Raw genomic sequence first — 20,047 nt, forward strand, 5'->3', positions numbered from 1 at the left:
TCGTTGTTCGGTTCGCGTGGATGGTCGAGAGGGATCGGTAATCGCTTGTTCGATATTTTTCTTACAAAACAGGACAACAATCGCTTTCGTGTGACGCTACTGAGCAATACAGCTTCTTCGCCAGTCCCTTCGAAAGCATTCCAACTGCACCTCTCTTCGATCTGCTCCGCGTATTTGGCACGTGTTCACGGTTCCGTTTCTCATCGTCACACCCGTCCGCGCGGATCAACGGACGCGTCGCGACGCGAGTCTTCGTTAAAACCTACGCGCATCAGTTTTGGCACTTCTCCGTTTAATCGAATACCCGCCGTCTCGTTCGCCGCTGTACTCAAAGTGTTCCTTCTAAAACTGAGCGAGCTAATTCCGAATCGTACCCGCGAACGAGACGGAAAACCGACGGACGCCACGTTGCGACGTCCTTTCACAACGTTTTGCCACGGCGCCTAGTCCTCGCGTCCCGATGACAGCGGCTAGCCAAAGATGCCTGCGCAGCTGGGCGAGCTCTTCATCTCGATTGCACGGTGGTCAGTCTCTCTTCGAGACTCCTTCGGCTTGTGCTACGAGTTCAACGGGGTGGTGCCGATGTTACTGATGAAACTGGGACACGCGTTGTCCGCCCTGTCCCCGCTCTGCAACGAGAAGTGCCTGTAGGACATGTACGCCTGTGGGTTGGACGAAAGCGGCTGGTCCCTCTTCTCGGTCGACCTCTGCTTCTTCATCTTCATGTAACCCAACACGGAGATTAACACGACGAACACGACGAAGCCCATACAGCTGCCGACTATCAGACCCAGTCTCCTGGTCAAGATGTTCGCCAGACCGCCTCTGTCGCTCATCGTCCCGTCGCCGACGATCGAATCAGGCGCGTCTAGGGTTCTAACCTCCGTGCACTGGCTCGTGAGCGAGTTCACCATCGCGGGACGGGCCGAGCCCTCGATCACGTCGTCGTGAGAAGCGTTCCATTGCCAAGAGCCAATGTCCTCCGGGATTGACGTGCCCCAGCTGCCAAGGCCGAGCACGCAGATCAGGTACCGGGTGTCCGAGGCTAACTTCGTCAGTCTAACAGACCGTGCCTTGGGATCCAGCAGCTTGCCTCGCACCTGTGAGTTCCATCCAATATAAAAATTTAGTCTTCCCCGCGAATAGAACGTCGGGTGCGCGAGAATGATACGAATGGACGACTTGGCTCTTTCGGAAGCTCGTCTTCCAGCAGAATATTCGTATCTTTCGTAGATTTCGCGATAATAAATGGCGTTCGGATATAGCACGCGCGGGGGATGTATCTCGAAGGAACTACGAGAACGTCTGGGAATTATATAGTCCCTGAATTTATGTTACCAGGCATTCGAATACCGAGAGTGGTCTATCGGGAGTTTTATTTAAACGCGCAACCAAGAGTTACGGTTATTCGGGAATTTATGGGGTACGCATGCAAGAGTGGATCTTTCTTTGGTAAAAACCTACCTCGTCGACGTTGTCCAGCGCGTGATAAGCCACTTGGTAGCCGTGCAAACCGGAGTGGTTCCTGCTCTGCCAAGACACGAGGACGGAGAACGGCTGGATGTCCTGAATCGCGAGCTTCAGGATCAACGGAGCGGAACAGAACTCGTGGGGATCGAGATCGAGGAAAACCAGACCCTGCAGCTCCGGCGGCTGCTGGCATTTCAGCAGACCATCCTCCACGTCGCCGACCCCGACACCGTTTCTTCCGCGACCGCGACCGCCACCTACTCCGCTAACCAGCTTCTGGTGGTCCCTCAACCATTCCCAGAGCTCCTGCGACTCGCAGCCGCAGACCAATGGATTCTCTGTGGACATCGACGAGAAACTGCTATTGGTGCGATCGCGAAGAAATATAAAAGAAATACCGTGGTATTGCGAGCTGGGAAGGACTCTAGCAAAGGAAACAGTATTAACGCTATGCCGTCCGGTGGCACCACGTTGGTGTCACGCGAAAACTATCGGGCAAATGCCGGTGACACCACGTTGATATCATACAGAAATAACGAGTCAGTCCTACCGGCGCCAAACAAAGGAATCACCGATTAGACGTGCGGACGGCATAGTGTTAAGAGCAGTATCGGGACGAGTACAAGCAATGAACGAAAGTTTGGGAATGTGTCCGAGTGTCCGAAGTACCTGGCCAACCGAGGACCAGGTCGCGTGGGAAACGAACAATCAACGAAGAGATTGCGTATGAAAAGATAGTGTCAGATTTTAAATAAGGTGAGGTGAGTAGGGAATCGTGTGCTTGAGAGTTAGAGTTGAGAGAAACCTAGTGTAATATTTTAGTTTAAATAAATCTGTTTCGTTATTAAAAAGGAGTCGTTGTTAATTAGACGCGCAGATCTCTGTCAGCACAGGATTAATCTAGCATTAATCCTACGATATAAAGCTTCGGTCCATTGCCAATTTTCACTCACTCGCAAAATCCATCTATCTATCTCGGTTATCGTTACACGAACGAACGTCGATACCTTTTCTTTCTCGCGGTTGTGGCATTATAACTTCCACGATTTTCGTTCTCGTTGATTGAAAAAATTCGTTCGTATGGTACAATGATGGACCAAGAAGACAGCGAAACTGTAGTGTCGAAAAGTTTCCTGGTTTTTCGGAAAAAAATTCGCAAATATCCCCTTTGGACCCTGCAATTGGTCCAGGGATTCGTAGCACAGAGAGACACGAACAGACTCCTAGGAGCCCGTTGGCAAGGACTGTCGAAGCATCGATCCGAGACAGCACGTGGACACAACGGTACGTCCACAGTGTGCCCATTAAATTTGGAAATCTTTCGGGGTGGAAACAGAGAGAGGGATTAGGGAAGGCAGACGGCGGACATTATACCGTAAAGGAGTAGTTTGCAGACTTGAGAAGAGAGGATGAGAGGGAATGGCAGAGCGTGTTTGATTGTTCAGATGTTGAGTATCGATTCGAGACGATTGTACGTGACCAGCGATATGATTGGATTTCCAACACTAGTAACTCTATTTGGATCGATAGCTTCGATACGTATAGAATTATTCTCTCTGCGTCTGGCTGGCCGCTCGTTCAACAGAAGTTATGCGAGCAAATGAAACATTGATACTGCGTTAATCCCGACTCTTTTTCAGCTCCTTTTCACCCTTTTCCCCCGGTTTTTCTTTTCTCTCTCGTATCGAACGTATTTCTTTCAGCGTCATTGAACAATTTTCACATTCCCGCGGCTCGTTAATACAATTCGGCCGTTCGACGAAGTGAACTGATAATTACGTTACCTTCGGCGCGTAAGCTCCGTATCTGTGTCTCGAGAGGTCTGAACGCGTTCAGAGGCAGGTTCTCCAAGTAATTCCTGCTCAGGTCCAATAATCGCAGCTTCTTCAGCGGTCTGAACGCCTCGCTGGAGATGGCGTTGATCCAATTACCATAAAGATGCAGCTCCACCAGGCTGACTAGGTTCTTGAACGTCACCTTGCCCACAATGCCGATCTGATTGTACGAGAGGTCCAATATCTGCAAGGACTTCAAGTCCTCTGGGAATTCGTCCAGCTCTTTCAGTAGATTGTGGGTCAGATTCAGGATCCGCAGATGCTCCATGCCTTGTAGCCTCTCCTTCGGCAGGATGTCCAAGCTGTTCATTCCCAGATGCAGGGTTAAGAGGTTGGGTAAGCTTCTAAACGCGCCCGGGGATACCCTCGATATGGAATTCTGGCTCAGATATAAATGCAAGAGAGCTGGGAACGCCTCGAAGTCCTGGGACGTCACTATGCTAAGGTTCGTGCCTGATATGTGCACCTCTTGAAGTATCGGGTACTTTGCCTCCGAGGGAAGAACGTGGATCCTGTTCAAGGGATTCCTCGTCAAGTTCAGCCAGGTTAGACCGGGTAGGTTCTGACCGGACAAGGCCACCGCGGGTATCTGCCTGAACTTGTTCTCAGAGAGATCCACTCTGCTCAGCATGGAAGAATGAGCGAAGAAATTGGCAGGGAGTGCGTTCAAGTGATTGTGACTGAGGTCCACCGAGATGAGACGCGACAGGTTGGCCGTGGCGAAGCCGGACATCGTCTCGATTCGATTGTGGCTCAGGTCCAATTCCCTCAGGTACTTGAGACTAACGAAACTGGCCACGTCCACGTTCACGATTTCGTTATTGGACAGAGTCAGCACCTGCAGGTTCAGCGCGTTGGCCAAGGCCGAATACGGGATGTCCTGGAACCCGTTGTGATCCAATTTAATCTCTTTAAGAGACAACAGTTTGTCGAAGATACCAGGCGGCAGATTGCGTAGATAATTCTTGTTCAGGTGCAGTCGTGCCAAGTTTCGATTCAGAACGAACACGGACTCGGGCAGCTGGGATATCTGAGCCTTATCCAGATACAATTCCTGCAGAGAGGGCAGACCGTTCAGACTGTGCTCGGAGATTTGTCTGAAGTTGTTCCCGGACGCTGCCAAAGTTCGAAGACCCGCGATGTGTAGGTTGAACGAGGCCGAGACCGAGAGGTGATTGTCGTCCAGGTTCAAGTCGGACAAATTGCTGAGTCCTCTGAAAGCTCCGTTCTCTATGCTCTTGATGGAACAGTTCTTCAGATTTAGCGTCTTGATGGGCAGACCCTCTTGAAAGATGGCATCGTGCAGGACGGTTAGATGATTGTTCGCCAGATCCAGGACTTTCAGCTTCTTAAGCGCTGTCAGAGCGTACGGGTCTAACCGGCTGAGGCCGTTGTCCTGGAGGTACAGCTCTTCCAGCTCGTGAAGCTCGGAGAAGGTCCTAGCCGTGATATGGCCGAGCTTGTTCATGCTCAGCTCGAGGAATTTCAGGGCCTGCATAGGCTGGAAGGCACCGTCCTCTATCCTGGATATCGAGTTATTGGTCAAGTAGAGTCTCTCGACCAGCAGTAAATCCCTGAACAGAGGTGCCTGGAGGTGCGTCAATTTGTTGTGACCGAGCCACATGATTCTAACCGATGCCTGGCCACGCAGGGAGTCGTTGTGTAACACGGCCAGTCCGTTGCTGTCCAATTGAATAGAGACCAGCGAGCTTCCGCCAGAGGATGACTCGGAAGCGGACAGCTGGAACACGTCTCCCAGAACGGTGAGCTGATTGCCTTGGAGATTGACGTGTTGAAGACTGTTCAAGGTCCTCAGTGCGCCCGTTTCCATGTCGGTGATGGCGTTGTTCTGCAAATGGAGCTCGAGCAGCGATGGGAGGGGCGAAAAGACTCCACGTTTTACCTCGGTGATGTTATTGTCTTGCAGTCGTAGCTCCCTGAGTTGATGCAATTTTAAGAAAGTGCCGGGCTGAAGCTCGTGGATCTTGTTGCCATCGAGAGACAGGGACGAGAGGTTCTCGCAGTGCTCGAGGAATTCCCGCGGCACCTTTTCGATGTAGTTGTTGCTGAGATGTAATTGGGCCAATTGGGTGAGGCTGGTGAGACCCCTTCCATCGATTCTTCTGATGGCATTCTGCTGAAGGTAGACGACCGCGAGACTCACGCTGCCGATAAACGCGTCCCCGGGGATTTCCAGGATATTGTTCTCCGCCAGGTAAAGCTCCCGCAGTTCTGGCAGCCTTGCGAACACCCCGCCGATGTAATGGATGTGATTATGGCTCAGCTCGATGTTACGTAGCCTTTCGTTCCCTTTGAACGTCGTGACATCGAGAAACACGATCTTGTTGTGGCTAAGATCGATAGACTCGAGCTCCTTCAGCGACACGAACGCGTCCTTGTGGATCGTCTCGATCGAGTTATAATACAGCGACAGCGTGTGCAAAATCGGGCACGATCGTAGGCAATCCTCTGCCAACTTCTCGAAGTTGTTGCTGCTCAAGTCTAGGATCAGCAGCGAGCTGAGAAGGCTGTAGCCGTCGTCTGGGAGCTCGGATATCTCGTTCCACGCGAGTCTCAGGGAAACCAGGCTCTCCAGTCTTCTCAACGGAGCCATGGGGAACAGCTTCAGCTTATTTTCCGTCAAATCCAGGTCACTGAGACTGTCCTCCAGCCCTGCGAACGCGTACTCCGAGATCTTGGATATCTGATTGCCCTTTAGGGTGAGCTTCATCAGCTTCAGTCCGTAAAAGCAATACGAGGACAGGTCCTGTATCAAATTGGCTTCGAGATCCAGTGCTGCCAGCTTATGCAGATCGGCCAGGGACTTCTGCGGCACGTGAGGCAAACGACTAGAAAGCAGCGCCAACGACTCCAGGCTGTCCTTCAGATTCGCGAATGCGCCTTCGCTAATTTCGCGGAGGGACGAGTGAGAAATCTGTAGATGCCTGATCTGAGAGCCAGGCGGGAAGCAGCCGTCCTTCAGCTCCTCCACGGTCTTGTCCAGCTCGTAAACGCTCAACGACTGCACCATCGTGCCTGCTCCTGGAAACGGTCGTAAAGGGTACGGCCATTAATTTCATTAAGTCGCGATAACGCGGAATTTAGATTTGGCCTCGTTGCTCGACCGAATGCTCGGACTTTATAGGCGAGCTAAAGGATAACGATCCCTCTGGAACACGTCATTGCTACGTCGCCGTTACGTAACCTTTCCAACCGTGCGATCGTAAGACGAAATCGCAGCTGGCTAGTCGCGCGTTCAAGTTCGAGGGCCTCATCGCGATTCGATGGCTGTGATTGGACTAGGTTCGAGACCTAGACGTCCCGTCGGTCGGGGCCCGAGGGAAGAAAATGGCTCGCCGTCTCGTCGTCGCGCCGTTGCATCAGTCGACACGTGACCCCATCAAGAATACGAAGCGTTTACAACGCGCTGTCGCCACGACCAAGTGGCCCATTAAACGCTAATTGATCCGCCATACAGGTCTGGCGCCCGCCACCGACAAGCGGGACATTGTTACCCTGATTATAATAACAATCTCTCCGAGCGTGTTGCCGACGTGTTCCGATGCAGGCCGTTTCGTTAACGAATGAAAATTGGACTGCGCGCGGGCAATATCGAAAAAGTTTTTACGACGGAACTTGCATTACCCGGTTTCGCCATCCCCGTCCCGGCCCCATGGCGACAGCTCACCGCGTTTGCATTAGGTTTTAGCCCGTGTACTCACCGGTCGCGCTCAGAACGCTTTGCAGAGTGCTCCTCAGGGTCTCTTCCGTGGCGCCAGCGCATTCGAGGAAAAGACCGTCCTCGAAATTGTAACAGGGACAACCGGGAATGGTTTCAGGGGGCGGACACTCGGCTATCTGGCCGCTGGCTCCCGTCGCCGCGAAATTCTGGATCAGTAGAAGCTGCAGGATCAGCCCGAGAGCGTGCCGCGTCCAGACGTACCAAAGTCTCCTCGCCATTGCGCTACCCTGCTCGTCACTCTGGCCTCTACGCGCCGACGATCCTCCTGAAACACGGTGCATCGTACGGAAAATTGTCTAGGTTGTTCACAGTCGGCTCGTCCCCGTGTTTCCAGGGATCGAAAGGAACCACGGTCTTCCTCCGAACGGAAAAGCGAGCTTCGAGGATCGGGAAGGGAATCCTAAAGCTATCCGAAGAGTCTCCTCGCCTCGACGAAGAAGGGAAGATTGTCTTTGAGACGACCTGTATATCGTCAATTATCGCGATCGATGCAGCGTTCCGGACGATAATGAACCAGCGCGATAATAAGAGTGCCGTCTAGCTCTTTCACGCTGTTTTTTCTCCTCTCTTCTTATCTGCCTTGGGCATCGTCGTCGGGCTGGAAAATATTAAGAAGAGTCGAGAGGAACTGCCATTACGATGTCTTCGTGTTCCGTCTTTTAATTATAACGAGCCTGAATGCCCGTGCAACGCGGCTGCGATTTAATAATCTTCTTGTTAGCTTAACGATAACGTCACTCCTTATCTGCTTGTTCACGTTTTCAGAAATTGCACACCTTCGCGCGCGGCCGGTGAACCGTAAGCTCGTCTCTCTCGTCATTTACCCCGCGCTTAAACGACGCTGCAACAACGGATCCCGTGTTTCCACGCGAATTTCTAGCCGTGCAGAAATCTCTGCCCGAGCGTTGCAGACATTTTCTATCGCGACACTGCCGACGAGTCTAGCCGGGAGGGAAGAGTCCGCAACGCGAGACGGAGCGATCAGCGAGAGGAGTGAAATAAAGGTGAATCAAAAACCGGATAATTATAGCGAAGCAAGCCGGGGCTTTTTAGCCGGCGTGTCGCGTCGCAGCCTCTGCTAATTAAACGCTAATTAGCTAATGCAGGGTGGATCGTGGACGGAATCGGAAGGGGTCGGAAGAGGGAGCGAGAGCGAGACGGCGGGTGCCGCCGCGGTGTCTTAACACGAGTTTCCGCTGGGCGAACGCCCGGCTCGATCCGTCGTTAATAATTTTGCAAGGAAACATCCTATCAAGAGGATCATTTAAATAGTCACCCGCGGCGACGTTGTCGATGATTCCTAATGAGTTCCCGTCTGTGCGGCGTCCGGCTTTCATATACCGGAAACGCGCGATTCGCTCCGCCTGTTCCTCGCTTCTCTTCCTTTCTTTCTGCCCGTACTCCGCGTGTATCATAAGTTGGCAGCTGGCAGGAACGCGGACCTCGCTGGGAACTTCACGAATACTTCTCCCGTGACGCGATCGTCGAGAGTGTCGAGAGAGTCGCGCTGATTTTCGTTACAGCTGCAACTAAATCTCTCGGAAATCTGTAAGACATGCGCCAGGGTCCACGCGTTTTGACAGGACAGTGTATTGACATCTAGGGTCCATAGCAGATGGCGCGTGAAAAACGAGAAAACTCCTGAGCGTTACGCGATGTGTTAATCACTAGTAAAAGAATGAAAATAGCGTGGATGTAATCTATCTTGATCCTACGTCAAGGTACGTCACCGAGAATTTGAAAGCCGGTAATATGACAAAGTTTGGCAGATCGGATATCGATCGGGACTCAAAGGAAGTTCTCCGAGAGGAATATACCTACTGTGCGTTCGAGGAAAGAAGGCACGGTATGTCTACATCCTCGCGGCTAACTTCACTGACACTCTCTTGATCACAGGCAGTGGCGAATTTCAGACTATTCAAATTAAACGCAGCTAAATTTGCTACGCTCCGATTAACCGCATCTACTGTGCGTTCGAGAAAAGAAGGCACGGTATGTCTACATCCTCGCGGCTAACTTCACTGACACTCTCTTGATCACAGGCAGTGGCGAATTTCGGTGTATTAAAATTAAACGCAGCTAGACTTGTTACGCTCTGATTAATCGTACCTACTGTGCGTTCGGGAGAAGAAGCCACGGTATGTCTGTATCTTCACGGCTAACTTCGTTGATACTCTCTTGATCGCAAGCAGTGACCGCTAATTTCACTGACACTCTCTTGATCACAGGCAGTGGCGAATTTCGGTGTATTAGAATTAAACGCAGCTAGATTTGTTACACTCTGATTAATCGTACCTACTGTGCGTTCGGGAGAAGAAGCCAAGGTATGTCTGTATCTTCACGGCTAACTTCGTTGATACTCTCTTGATCGCAAGCAGTGACCGCTATTAGCCGAAAACGGTGACGGAGATCATCGATAACGATGTCACTGCCTGTCATCAACTGGGAGTGTCAGCGAAATTAGCCGCGAGGACGTAAACACTTAGTGCCTTCTTTCCTCGAACGCACAGTAGGTTTGATTAATCGGAGCGTAGCAAATCTATCCGTATTTAGTTTTAATGCGCTGAAATTCACGACTAAACATGGAAGCAGACCATCTATATGCTACACTTGCCAAGCACACGTGGAGGCTAATTAGCAAACGCAGAGAACGTTGATTCAATCTCTCGACCGACTGGCATATAGAACGCTCAGCCACCCCGTAGCTATTCCCGATTCTTCGTATCTCTCGATTATCGTTCACCATCCGTCATTCTCCGTTCATCGATCAGAGCCGTGCACCGAGCGAAGTTTCTCCTCGCTGGGGTATCTCAGCTAAATAATTTCTGCTTTTCGCGGCTCGCCCGTTATAGATCGCCAGGCGCTGTTAATGTATCACATAAATAGCGATCTTCCGGCGTGCCGCGCAGCCGGGATACACGGGTTTTCGCGCGAGACACATTCTGAATACAGCGATTTCCTGCAATAACAATCGCGGAATTATGCATGCCGGCTGCGTAAGCCGCGAACTCGAGCCTCGTTCCATCGCATCTGCCGCGCTATGGATCATGGCCGGGTACCTCCAGCCGACCGACAGGTGCGCGATGTACCCGCGAATATCGAGAACCTTCGCAGGTATGCAAAAGTAAAGCAGCAAGAGAGTCCGAGTCTCCGCCATCTCGCCTCGATCGCGCAATAAATCGTGGCTTATCCGATCGCTTGCCACGCCGGCATCCGAGATTCTACTTCCCGACAAGCTCCCACGCGCAATTCCAGAACCAAGATTCGAATGAGACTGCAAAAATTTTCTATCGGCTATGATATTCCGGTTATTCTCTGACCCATCGTGCAATTCACCCAAGTTTTTATTCCGTATAAAAGTATCCTCCGGGACTTCTTGTTAGTAAGAACCCTTTAAATTCCAGATATACCGTATTGGAGAAATGGCGTCAGTGAAATTACGTATGCAGTGATAGCGAATAATTTATTTCTAGGACTAGAATAGCTGATCCAAGGAAGACCCTACGAGACCAACGAGTCTAGTTTTACAGGGGCCCGTAGACTGCTAGAATCGAACTCTCCCGAAGCATGCAAATTGTCGGCACAGAGTGAATCGCGAACAGGAGGGAAATAATTTTAGGATTATAAGGTTACGAAGGTTGGTTTATTTACGAAAGCTCCGTGCTATTCCTGTCCATAACAATCACGACACGCACGAGCTTATTAATCGAAAAGTTTAGCCCGTAAGCCGCTGGTAAGTCAGTGGCAGTTTAAGGTGGCAGCAAGTTAAATGTTCACGCGGTAGCTAGGAAGTTTACATGTTAGAGTGCCGGCCAGTGAGTTTAAGCCATCAGCTGGCAGCGCGGAGTTTAAGCCGCGCTTAAATTATGAGGGCGGCTGACAGCGAAAGAGCGCTCGCCCGTTCGACCTGACCTGGCCTATCGCGTTCTTCGGGCCCCGACGTGGTCGTTGGTAAATTCGCGAAACAGAGTTTCCGTTCCTCGTGCACGCTCCGGCAGTTGGATGTTCGCGGGCTATAGCGCAAGAAGCGTAATTTAGGAGCCGAGGGGAAAAAAGCACGAGTGCAGGAGCCGCGGCGAGGGATCTCTTTTCCACGATCTGCATGCCGGGTTTTCGACACGGTGCTAACCCCTAACCACTCGCCGCGTTAAATGGCCTACCCGTGTTCCGCGGAGGTTCGTGCGGTCGAAACGCAAAAAGCGCGGGAAAGCATTCACAGTTGCAGCCGCATAAAAACCGGCAGCCGCTTATTTCGCGGTCCGCCAAGCGGTTTGCATTGCGTAATTTCTCCGTCGTTCGACCGCGGGTAACGGTAATTGCAACGGGTGCTGCAAGACGTTGCCCCTAAGCAGTCCTTTGGCCTCTTGAACGCGATCCCGCGGTTGCACCTTCGATAAAAAGGTGCTTCAAAGGATAACGATTACGTCGGTGGGTGCAACGGCGCGATTTAACCCTTGTACTACGATTTAAAGTTCAACAGCGTGGTCCCAGAACGCAAACAGAACAGCCGAGCCTTCGAGTCTTAATCTGTCTTAAGTCGTACCAATCGCACACAACTTACGTGGGCACATCGACGAATCATCGCCGTGACACGTGATGTTCACATTTGGCTCGGTCGACGTACCACGTGCCAGGCCCGTGATAGTCAATTTCGACCCGATCGACGTACCACGTGCCAGGCCCGTGATAGTCAATTTCGACCCGATCGACGTACCACGTGCCAGGCCCGTAATAGTCAATTTCGACCCGATCGATGTACCACGGGCCAGGCTCGTGATAATCAATTTTGGCTGGAATACATGACCACGGGCCTCACACGTGGTTGTAGGCCAAAGGGTTAACAACGAGGAAACGCGTCGGAATCGACGGATCGAACACGATCCAGTGTGGTCAAGGATCTACAGATGCTGGAGGTTAGAATCGAGATTAGCCCACCAGCCATCCTCTTTCCGTGCATTTGGTATATACCTATGGGATATAGAAAGCTTCGTCGATCGAATCGGTAAATGCACTAGCCTCGACGTTGCTTCACAGACATCTCGGGTCTGCGAGATTTTTAGCTAGACTTGTTTCCCTCCCGTTCGCGATGTGGGTCTTCCCATCCTTAATTTTCCGTCGCGATCGCGATCAAAGAAACAGAAACCAAGCGAAGGAGTCGGAAAGCGTTTTCTCCCTCCCCTTAACTTCTTCAGCGTTCACGTTATATACACGCGCACGTCAGAAGCACAGTCAATTCACAGCTGGAACTACGCGTTTTCATTTTTCAGTTACCGAGCTCGGTTACGCTTCTCGGTTAAACAACTGCTTTTAATTCGCTCTTTCCTGCTGTACAAAAGTCACTGAAACAAAAGTTACCAAGTCGATGCTATTTTCTTAGGAACTAAACAGGTAGCGAAAGTGACCACACCCCTTTTCTCCGTAAGTTGATGTTAGACATCTTCGTACGCAAATAATAGCCGGAGAAATGTTCAGAACGCAGTGTTGAAACATTTAAAAAATTTATCACGCGCGTCGGCGAAAAGTTAAATTAATATTCGTTCCTGCAGCCTCGCGTAAAGAGGAAAAGAATTATTACGTTCCATTTGTGAAACAAGTGTAATTACACACTGCAGCTGCACCGAAGCACCCGTGAAAAAATCGCTCCACGCGATAGGGCTCGTCGAAAACAATACAAAATCTTCCTCTCCAATTTTTCCATCTTCAACGAGAACAGAGATATCTCCTGGCCCAGTTTCGAGACCCACCACCACCCTCCGCTCCCATAATAAATTCGCTCTTCGCTGTACCATCCCGGTAGTCGCGTGTTCGCAGTACCCGACGAAATCAGTCACCGTGGAACAGACTTTCAATAACGAAGCCTAACCCCCGAGGGGTTGATATCGAGCTCGGGGCCTCTTATATAAAAATTTCTCAATCCTTCCTCGCCCCGAAGACGTCAAACGAATTTCCGCTCTTATCGTGGCGGAACTGCGAGTTGCAAGAGAACGATGATCGATGCACCGGAACGAGTCGGATCAAAACTCGGCCGGTACTTGGCCTGATGGAAGACAGCCGAGCCGGGTGATCGTTCATGTCAGCGGGCGCCTATTAGCGCGGACACGTTACCTCCATTTCCGGTCCCGGTAATAACATCGCGAACTCCCATCTGCCTTGGGACGTTACTTCGCCCTGGCGGAGGGTGGCTGCGACCACGACGACGCGCTTGTAATCCCATAAAAGCCGCGTCGCGACGCCTCTCCGAGTGGGCCACTCTTCGACCTGCGTTTTCCCTTCCACGATCATCGGCATCTGTAACCGCGAGTGCATCGTACCAATCACATCGCGCGATTTTTTACGACCAGCACTCCCGGCAAACTGGGATCAGGTGCACCTTCCTCCGCTCGAGATCGTAGCTTCGAAGGTGGCACCGAGGATCCAGGGCGTAGCCGATGCAGCCCGACGATCCTGTGGTCGATCCTTGCTGCTAGATATACGTAGATATACGAGAAGAATCGGAGAGTTTGGAAGTTCGTGGTTGGATTAAAAAGACGAGTTAGACTGGGTGTGTGACAGCGAGTCGAAGTCAAAGCTGACGCCTCGACTAGCTAAGCAAGCGTTAACCCATTTGCATCCAAGCGCGAAATATTATTCTATCTATCTAGTATCGTAAGTGTAAGCGATCTTAGAACAGACGGCGTAAATAGTCAGGCGACAGGCAGCGTCTCCGACTGTTTACGCCTAAAACACTTGAACTCATCAATTGCGAGACGATCGGTCGAGGGGTGTCAAACCTTCTCGAGCCGAAGGACCGTCAGTAAAATAGAAACCTTTGACGAAGAAAGTTTTCTGGACCACTAACCCTATCTCCTTATCCTTCCGCTACATAAGTTCAACAAGAACTGTCTGCTAATACTCTTTCCTAAGAACTGTCTCTCAATAACTCCTCTCAATGCACTGTCTAGGGGCTGTCTAGGAACTGTCTCGTACGCTTCTGGACCTGCCCTTTCAACCCTTTGTTCATTGATCGCGGATCAAGGGGATCGCTGCTTCGATTTGGGACTCCGGTTATCATTGCTACGTGCTCCTCACTCGCGTCGCCTTATCGATAACCGGAGCTCGCCTAATCTTGTATATTCTTACAGTATTCTATCATCGAACGCGAATTAATCCACTAGCTAACCTTCTTCCATTATTTGTTTCTGAATATTCTTCATATGCCACAGATCACGTTTCATCCCCTTTGTGAGTATCTCACCTACATCAGTGCATTATATTCTTAACAAGTTTTACTTTTATTGTGAAAATCTTTTTAACTGCAATTACCAGTAAGTGCTGACACGTACTCGGTGATCCAGGCCAGTCGTCAGCTGAATGTCGCTGATGTCTGAATATGTACCTTAAGTATAGTCATGGCGCAAACGCGTTAACCCTTTCAGTCCTGCAGACGTTGTATGACGTCACGCTACAACATGACTACCTGACGTGATACAACGTCCATGGATGTCAAAGCTGTTAGAGGTTAGGAAATTCTTCCTGAACGCTCATAACGCGTGATATTATATTTTCATTAAGCTTTCATTAGATTTAAAGAAAAATAAAATTTGTTAAACTAATTCAGGACAGGGTGTTTGCTACACTCTTCATAACTCGAGAGTGAAAAGGTTAATGACGAGGTCGGTATTAAATTAAGCTCGTCTTTCCGATATTTGCGAGATGTGACGTCAGAGCGACCCGTGACGAACGAGTCACCCTAGCTAGGCAGGAGAGATTAGGGGTATAAATGGAGTTTGGAAAATCGAGACCAAGGGTTTCAAGCTTGGAGACCTGGGATCGGGAGACGTAGAATGGAACATTACGACACCCTAACTATCCAAGAATAAAAAATTCGTAAGATTAACGCTTTGATCGCCGTCATGGATTCGTCGAGGTTGCTCAAAAAGTGTAAAATCCTGACCGATCTTCAGAAAACCTGCTTACAATCTATCTCACGTCGCCTCGACTATCTCGATGCTTACAAATAACAGGAAATCGGTCACAGCTCGTTGGTCACCTATCAAGAATTTATACTCTGCCCAGTTGATCGATTGGCAAGAATTCGCAAGAAACTAGCGGAAAGAAGATCACGCGTGTATATTTTTCTTCATCGACTCCTCTCATTGCCTGCTACGTAACAATAGCTTCCACTGGACCAATCGAAATCGCAAAAAGAGGCTGGATTCGCCAAGAGGGTGCTCGGAAGCAGCCATTAACTCTTTGGGGCACGCTGGGACTAAAAGTGTCCGACCTTTTTGATGCACCATAATGCTTACGTACATTTTTAGTTCCATTTCGAAATATTTCAATAGCTGCACGCGCATAGATTTATATTTTGTCCTATTTACATAGAGCAGTTGGTAATACCTTCGACAAATGTTATAAATGTATTCGCTTATGTTGGCGACATTCAACATGCCAGTACAGGTTCACCAATTGTTACAAGCGGAAGGTTCATCGCGACAATCCCTTTTTCCTGGTATTATGTGAAAAATCGTAAAAGTAAATCAATTTTTATAAAAATTAGTTCGATATCAATTTTGTTTCATTTAAAAAGCAATAAAATTTCTATGCAACATGGGTCTATCTTATTATCTAAAATTGTTATGGTAACATTCAATAGCGAAGCAAACTCTACATTCCAGCGGTGTGGGGGCGATTCCTTCCCCCAATGTTCTGTCTTTTGTCACAAGTCTTCTGAAGACGACTTTTGACCTGCGAGGCCCTGAACAGGTCAGTTCTAACCATTCACCCGTTCAATAAAGATCTACACAGTTTTTCCACAGTCTTCGCTGACTACTATTCCTTGCGTAATAACCCCTTTAACAAAAATCCTGTGCCGCAAAGAATTAACCTTTTGACTGTCACGCTGAAATCACAAGTTTCGCTCAAGACGCCATGGGAAACACAATGCACCGCTAGATGCAAGATATTTTTGATTTTTGTTTCAAAGTATTTCCTAATTAGAGGTCATATTCGAAATGCACTAACTGTCAATTTTCACTCAATTTTTACAATAGTAGTTTTACGAGTAGTTCAAGCGCTCCGGTCACCAATGATCACCGTGGTGTCACAGAATATATCTGGCCGGTCATATACGGACCAACGTGGCAATCAAAGTGTTAAAACGTGGCAGAATGGTGTAGCCGTGGTGTGAGGAAAAAATGGCGGTGTTCTCCGAAATTCAGATTCCTCGCGGCCGCGATAAAATGGCGCAAACATTTGGCGGGGTCAGGAATCCGCAAAAACGCGGAAGTTGGAACGCAGAACGGGCAACTTCTAGCCGCTGCCTGGGCCGTTCTAAATAAAAATCCCTCCTTTTTCACGTGGACGTCTTCGTCGCGTTCGATTCAGCCCTGTTTCGTCCTCGTTCCCGCGTCTTTCCCTCGTTTTTCCCCATTTCGTCCTCCACTTTTTCGCCCCCTTTCACCCCGCTTCCTTCCCGGCGTCGTTCAGCCTCATTCGCGACGTTGATTGCGGCCGCACAAAACAAATATGAGATAGAAGTATTGTTTTATGGCGCGGTATTGTTCGAGCGGATCCGACGCGGCGCGTGACGATGAAAGCGGAACGAACCGAATTGTTTCGCAACTTCAAACGTAGGACCTCGCACGGGACGAGGAAGAGCGAATAACTTTTCAAAAACGCTTTCAGCTGTTTAAATATGTGCCCGCGGGGCGACACGTCCGGCTAGCCGTCTGTACTCGAAAACGTCGACGCGCGGAAAAATCGCTCCATCTATCTTTGACGGTTCGACGAAAGATCGCTGTTTTTCGCCTCTCTCCGATTTAGCCCAGGCTTTCCTAGTGGCAGCATTTATCCTGGCACGGAATTTTCCGAACCACGCGAAAATATTTGCACCCGGTATTAATAAAAATTTAGAAGAGTATGACACGAGTATCTAGGTTTATTCGTCACAGATTTGAAAAATATAAATTATTCGCGACGACTGGATGACGGCTCTATTTTGACATCGTGTATCGTAATATATGCAAACGGTACGTATAGAATACAGGAATAAAATTGTTCACATGGAACTATTTACTGTCTATATTTGTTCGTAGATTAGGTGTGTATTAAAGCACGTATTATTCCATGCTACCATTTGTTTGGATCAAAACGGAGTTGACCGAATCGAATTATTTTTAAAAATTGTCTGTCCTCTGACTGCAGAATGTTCCAATTAATTCACCCAATCAACAGCTAATTATAATTTATGACTCATTTCCGTATATCGTCGATGATGTATCACGACGTATTGTTAACTATAGTAACAAAGACGCAGTTGAAAATTCTACAGATTATGGCATTAATTTAGATTAAACGCTTTCGCTGGTACCAATATCGTCTATCACCCACGACAGATTGATCATCGATGACTGCTAATTGCTGCCATTCCGCTAAACGCACTAATGAGGACCTAATGGAACCTTAACGTTGAACAGGATTAGCCTTCCACCTCGAGGATCCTGCCTCGATTATTCCAGCGAATTATCAGTAGGTATAAACACTGTAGCTATCCTCGTGTCAAGAGGAGAAGCTTCGTGGGACCGAGGAAGTATTCACGCGGAAGGGACAAGCCTCGAAGTCGATCTTGGGACGCTTAAGAAACGGTGGCTCCGGGGGATTGCCCGGCATCACTCGCCAGCCAATCGCACGGAGATTAATGTTTAAATTGAAAACGTTCCCCGAATCCCAAGTGAGATCCCGGCCTTAATCGGCCTCACCCGAGATAGCCGCAGTTACACAGCGGAACGTTCGACGGTAAACAGAAAACCATCTAGGGTTCCCCATGACCGGCTAGTTGCTTCTCTCTCCGTCGAGTTTCGGCGCGTGACAGCTCGTCTGTTCGGTGACAGGCGTTTGTCGGGATCCCCTTCGAGACTTTCCATGGGGTTCCGGTCGTCTAGCGGTCTTTAAGGGAACGTTACGTCGAGGTTATGTGGTCAGTCGATCGTGATGTGCTCCGGATTAGAAGTCGAGGCAAAGGGTGGGATATATACAGGGTGACTCGGAAATCATGGTACCTGATAGAATTTGGGATGGCAGTGGAGTTAAAAAGAAAGGAACACTAATTATAAAAAGGCAACGCTTTAATAATTGATAACTCGATCGGTGTGTGCTGTACGATTTCATAGAGACTGACGAGGAGAGTGCAAGTCCTTCGGGTCATCGATTTAGTTGAGACTTTGTAGATTTATAGATATCGTCATGCAGTTTAAGAAAATATATCATTATAGCGGCAACTACTCGATAGTTTTTGAGATATTTACAATTGAAGTTTTATTATTCCCTTAATTACAGATTTATTTCCATCACTTTACAAGTAAAGTGTCGGCCTAACGGTGATAGTCGAAGATTCTAGTGCCAAAGGTCCGAGGTTCGACTCCCGTCCATAATTTGTAATTTTATTAATCTATTTTTATTTTATTTTCACTTTTCGTCTATGAAAATATTGTAAATAAACAATTGTAAATAAAATTTCTTAATAAAAAATTTATTTTTTACGCTTTCTTATGCAAGCACATATTTATTACAAAATAATAATATTACGAAGGAAAAATACTTTTCTATAGCAACCTAATTTACTACAGAAAATACAAAACCTATCGCTCGTGTAAGTATTAATTATTAAATTAAACATTGTATACGAATGTTGCCTATAATTCCATCTTTGCTGTACAGCTAAAAATGTTCATGAATTAATTACGAAAACTTGAAAATGCATTAATTTTCTACTGCCAAATTGATTTATTAAGATGTTAAATTTTTATCGTCTATTAAAATGAATAATTGTACTGCCTGCGCCATCTATGATTTTGGACCCGAAGTTCGAAAAGTGATAGGAATATAGAATAGGCAAGGAGGTCGTCGATGAGCTGGTCACGTGGTCGACAAGGCCAGAGTGGGGATAGAAAAGGATAGAATGGCTCCGGCAGTGAAAAATTATTAATTGCTCAATTTCTGTAATTAATTTATGAACTTTTAGAATTTCATTGCAAAGCTGGAACTTCAGACTATATTCTTATATGATATTCGTAAAGAATTTAACTCTAAATTGTTAGTTATTAATTTTTGTTTTATGGCGTCGTGATTTCGTAACGACGGCCATCACGATCTTCCGTGAAAATATTTAATACTCACCGAAAATAGAAACAAAATGTGAACAAAAGTGATATGAGAAGATTCGCAAACAGTTTAGACACGAAGTTCGAGTTCCGCAATGGGAGCATAGATGGCTCTGATGTCAGTTTACTAACTCTGGTTATGTGCTCCGCATATATTTTAATGAATCAAATCGCCAGTGGAAAATTCACTAATTACTCAATATCTGTGATTAATTTATGAACTTTTATAATTGCATCGTAAAGCCAGATCCTTCACGAACTTTCACATATATTTTTCCATATAAATTTGTCCCTAATTAATTTATTATTAATAATTGTTCTGCGCAGTGTTTGAATTGTTGTCGAAAATTGTCGAAGACGCCATTGGTTTTTCATTAATTACTATCCTCTACGCAATTAATTTATGAAACTTTATGCACTCATTATAAAAACAATGTTCTTGCGAATCTTCTCATATCACTTTTGTTCACATTTTGTTTCTATTTTCGGTGAGTATTAAATATTTTCACGGAAGATCGTGATGGCCGTCGTTACGAAATCACGACGCCATAAAACAAAAATTAATAACTAACAATTTAGAGTTAAATTCTTTACGAATATCATATAAGAATATAGTCTGAAGTTCCAGCTTTGCAATGAAATTATAAAAGTTCATAAATTAATTACAGAAATTGAGCAATTAATAATTTTTCACTGCCGGAGCCATTCTATCCTTTTCTATCCCCACTCTGGCCTTGTCGACCACGTGACCAGCTCATCGACGACCTCCTTGCCTATTCTATATTCCTATCACTTTTCGAACTTCGGGTCCAAAATCATAGATGGCGCAGGCAGTACAATTATTCATTTTAATAGACGAT

At 47.9% G+C, this 20,047-nt stretch overlaps 1 protein-coding gene across 1 annotated transcript in view; it reads right to left on the reverse strand.

Moving 5' to 3' along the window:
• Positions 1–500: 500 nt before the first annotated feature.
• The window catches only part of LOC108546377 (toll-like receptor Tollo), a 119,343-nt gene continuing 99,796 nt past the window's right edge, over positions 501–20,047 (reverse strand). The window contains exons 2-5 of the mRNA XM_017898427.1: positions 7,028–7,312; positions 3,255–6,347; positions 1,465–1,808; positions 501–1,100 (exon numbers count right to left, since the gene is read on the reverse strand). Of these exons, the coding sequence (XP_017753916.1) occupies positions 558–1,100; positions 1,465–1,808; positions 3,255–6,347; positions 7,028–7,312 (4,265 nt within the window). The 3' untranslated portion in view covers positions 501–557. The remainder of the gene's footprint in view (positions 1,101–1,464; positions 1,809–3,254; positions 6,348–7,027; positions 7,313–20,047) is intronic.

This window comes from Eufriesea mexicana, unplaced genomic scaffold (genome assembly GCF_001483705.2).
Source record: "Eufriesea mexicana isolate 0111107269 unplaced genomic scaffold, ASM148370v2 scaffold630, whole genome shotgun sequence".
Classification (NCBI taxonomy): Eukaryota; Metazoa; Arthropoda; class Insecta; order Hymenoptera; family Apidae; genus Eufriesea; species Eufriesea mexicana.